A 3,250-nucleotide genomic window follows, 5' to 3' on the forward strand; every position below is an offset into this window, starting at 1 on the left:
TGCACCGCGATACTCTGCAGGGAGGGGACAGCGTGAGCAGGCAACCACAGCCACCCTGAACCCCAGCCCCATGGGGCCCTGCTCACCGTAGGGAAGCAGCGCACAGGGCGGGCAGGCGGCGGGCTGGCAGGGGAGATGGGCCAAGTCTGGGGAGTCCAGGAAGCCAGAGGAGCTCAGGTAGCCATCCGTCTCGCAGTCAGCTGTGGAGAAACACTCGCATGAGCATGGCTGGAGCCAGAGCCCCCTCCCCAGCTTGCACTCCTGGGAAACAACTTTGGGGCTGGGTGCACAGCAGGGCTGGAGGTGGGGGGGGAACCCATCCCGCCTGGCTCCCCCCCCCAAAATGTCCCCTTGCCCAGCGCCTACGCACAGGTGGCCGAGGAGTAGCTGGTGTGCCGGTAGGCGAAGTGCTGGTCAGCCTCTGGCTCCTCAGGCTCCGGGGGGAAGCTGCTGCTGAAAACGGAGTCACCAGAGCCAGGGGTGGCTGGGGTGGGGGCACTGGGCGGCAGCGGGGACTTGAGCTCCTCCAGCAGCCGCAGGACCCCCGTTGGCTGCTCCGGCTCCGCAGGCGATGGCATGTCCTGGGCACGCTTCAGCTTCTCCCGCTTGCGCTTGATGGCTACCACACGGTCCCGCACTGCCTTGGCCACCAGCTTGTAGTCGGCCTCACAGACGAAGCCCAGGACCACCTGTGTGGGAGTGGGCTCGTCACTTTGGGGTGCAGGGACCCAGCAGTGCCCAGGGTCCCTCTGTCCCTGAACCCACCATCTCCTGGGCCACCTCCTCCGCCACATCCTTGTAGAGCTCGAAGAGGAACTCGATGGCGTTGTTGTCCTTGTACTTGCCATGCAGCTTCTTCGTGTCATCCATGCGCAGCCAGAGTTTGAGCCCAGACTTGACACCATCGTCCTCCTCGGCCAGTTCCACGTGCACCCCCGTGTCCTCCTGGAAGAAGGAGTGCTCCAGCAGGTCCTGGATGGTGTACCTGCAGGGAGCACAGCTCAGCACAGGGCTGGGAGCCAGGGGCAGCTCTGCCACCCAGGCCCCCACTCCCCCCCACCTCTCGTTCTTGTCCATGCGGATGCAGCCCTCGATGATCTCCTTCAGCTCCGGGACCTTCACCTTGTAGAAGCTGCTGGGCTTCAGGCCCTGGGGGCGATGGGTGTCAGCACCTCCTGTGCCAGACCCTGCCCACAGCGCCAGGTTTCCAGGGCATGGGGCTGAACCCAGGCTCTGTGGGGCCACAGGATGCTCCCCGGGCAGCCGCGGCCCCACAGACCCTGGCACTCCCAGGCATGGCCCCACCAGCAGCAGGGGATAATACGTGGGGCCAGGGCTCCCAGCCCGGCCACAGCTCCCACAGCCAGGCCACACATGCCTGCACAGGCAGCCAGGGCCAGGACACCCCTGCGCTCCGGGTTTCCACCCCAGCTGGCAGGAGCTGGCAGGAGCCGGCTGGGGCAGCCGTGGTGCCCCAGGCAGGGGGTGGTGGGGCCAACCTGCTCCCGTTCCACCCCATTAACGCACTGGAGGCGCCTGGCGAGGGGCGAGGGATGCAGGGTCTGGCCAAGTCATGGTTACCCCGCCCTCCGCAGGCCCCATGCTCCGGCATGGCACCCTCTTACCACCCAGACTATTTTTAGCTGCTTGCACAACCTGCACAGTGACACATTTTAGGGAGCAGTGAGGCCCAGCAGCTCCATCCGACTGGTCCCCCAGCCCCTCACCCTGGCTTCCATGCCCACAGCACCAGACAGCAGCATCGCCCCCAGCCCAGGGGCCGGGGCCGCTCACCGAGGTGACCTTGCGGTAGATCTGGGCAGCGTTCTGGCACTCGGAGTAGGGGTATTCTGAGGTGGCCATCTCCAGCATGCACATCCCAAAGGCATAGACATCCACTGCCTCGTCATACTTCTCCTCATACATCTCTGGTGCCATGAACTCGGGGGTGCCTGGGTGCAACGCAGGACTCAGCACCCTCTGGGCGCTGAACCACCCGCAGCCACCGGCGGGGGAGGCCAGCCGCAAGCCCGTTCCCACCGGGGCTGCGCGGGGACCCCACCTATGACACTCTTGGCGAAGGAAGCTCGCTTGAGTGTGGCCAGGCCCAGGTCCCCGATCTTGACCGAGCCGGTGGGGCCCGTGATGAAGATGTTGTCGCACTTGAGATCGCGGTGGATGATGGGGGGCGAGCGGGTGTGTAGGAAATGCAGCCCCTTGAGGATCTGCCGGCTCCAGCGCTGCAGCACCTTCAGCTTCATCTCCTTGAACCGCTTCAGATAGCTGCCAGGGGACCGATGGGGCTCGGACCCACAGGGCTCAGCCCCACACCCTGGTCCTGGACCCAGCCCACCCTTCTCCCACTGCTGCACCAAGCCCATCCGGACGTGGGTGCCCACGCAGGGCGAGCAGTAAAGACTGTCTTGGAGTCAAGGGCTCCGGGTCCCCTCCCTGGCCTGGCTCTGCAGAGGCAGCACAGAAAACGCAGCCCAGGAGGAGCCGAGCTCCCTGAGCCACCGCTGCCAGGAGCCAGCCGGGGTGAGCGGCCAGTGCTGTTGCCCTGCTCGGCACCGGGGTGCCCGGGCCACACCGTCCCCATGCAGGATGGTACCAGTGAAGCTCCTGTGTCTCCAAACATCCAGCAGCTATTTCTGTCTCCAGCTCCCAGCCCTACCCCATCATCCTCTCAGATCCCTCCTGAACCCACCACAGCCTGTCACCCCACAAGAACACCCACATCAAGTGCCCAGGCTAGGGGGTGCAGACCTGTTCCTCACCCCCGGGTCACCGCAGGGACCCCATCCCCTCCCCTGTGCACCCCAACCTGGTGGTCCCTGCTCACGTTTTCAGGGTGCCGGACGTCATGAGCTCCGTGACCAGCACAATGCAGATCTGGCCTTTGACGGACGACTTCCAGGAGTCATAGAAGCGAACGATGTTGGGGTGCTGCAGCCCCTTCAGCATCTCCACCTCCTCGCTGAACCTCTGCCTCTCTGTCTTCGACAGCTGCCGCATGTGTGGGAGCCAGTGGGGAGGCGAGGGGGGCACACAGGGTGCCCAGCGAGCACAGGGGGATGCCCTGGCTTACAAGAAACCCTCACCCCCGCACCCCCACTCCCTATGTACGCAGCAGCAGAGCCGAGGTCAGACCGGCTGTGCCCAGCACAGGGGCTCACGCGGGGCTGGGGCAGTCCCAGGCCATGGTGTCACCCCACCCTGCACCCCGGCCCTCCGCAGCACTGCTCTGGAT

At 65.5% G+C, this 3,250-nt stretch overlaps 1 protein-coding gene across 1 annotated transcript; it reads right to left on the minus strand.

Moving 5' to 3' along the window:
- Nucleotides 1-86: 86 nt before the first annotated feature.
- On the minus strand, nucleotides 87-3,015 carry LOC104624466 (serine/threonine-protein kinase WNK4-like; the record flags this gene model as incomplete). Its single annotated transcript, XM_010291835.1, has 7 exons — nucleotides 2,843-3,015; nucleotides 2,063-2,283; nucleotides 1,795-1,952; nucleotides 1,061-1,149; nucleotides 766-985; nucleotides 371-689; nucleotides 87-200 (listed from the first exon to the last, which is right to left on the minus strand). Coding segments are annotated over exons 1-7 (1,294 nt in total), but the record flags the coding sequence as incomplete, so codon positions are not given.
- Between the last annotated feature and the right edge of the window lie 235 nt (nucleotides 3,016-3,250).

This window comes from Phaethon lepturus, unplaced genomic scaffold, assembly GCF_000687285.1.
Source record: "Phaethon lepturus isolate BGI_N335 unplaced genomic scaffold, ASM68728v1 scaffold24087, whole genome shotgun sequence".
NCBI lineage: Eukaryota > Metazoa > Chordata > Aves > Phaethontiformes > Phaethontidae > Phaethon > Phaethon lepturus.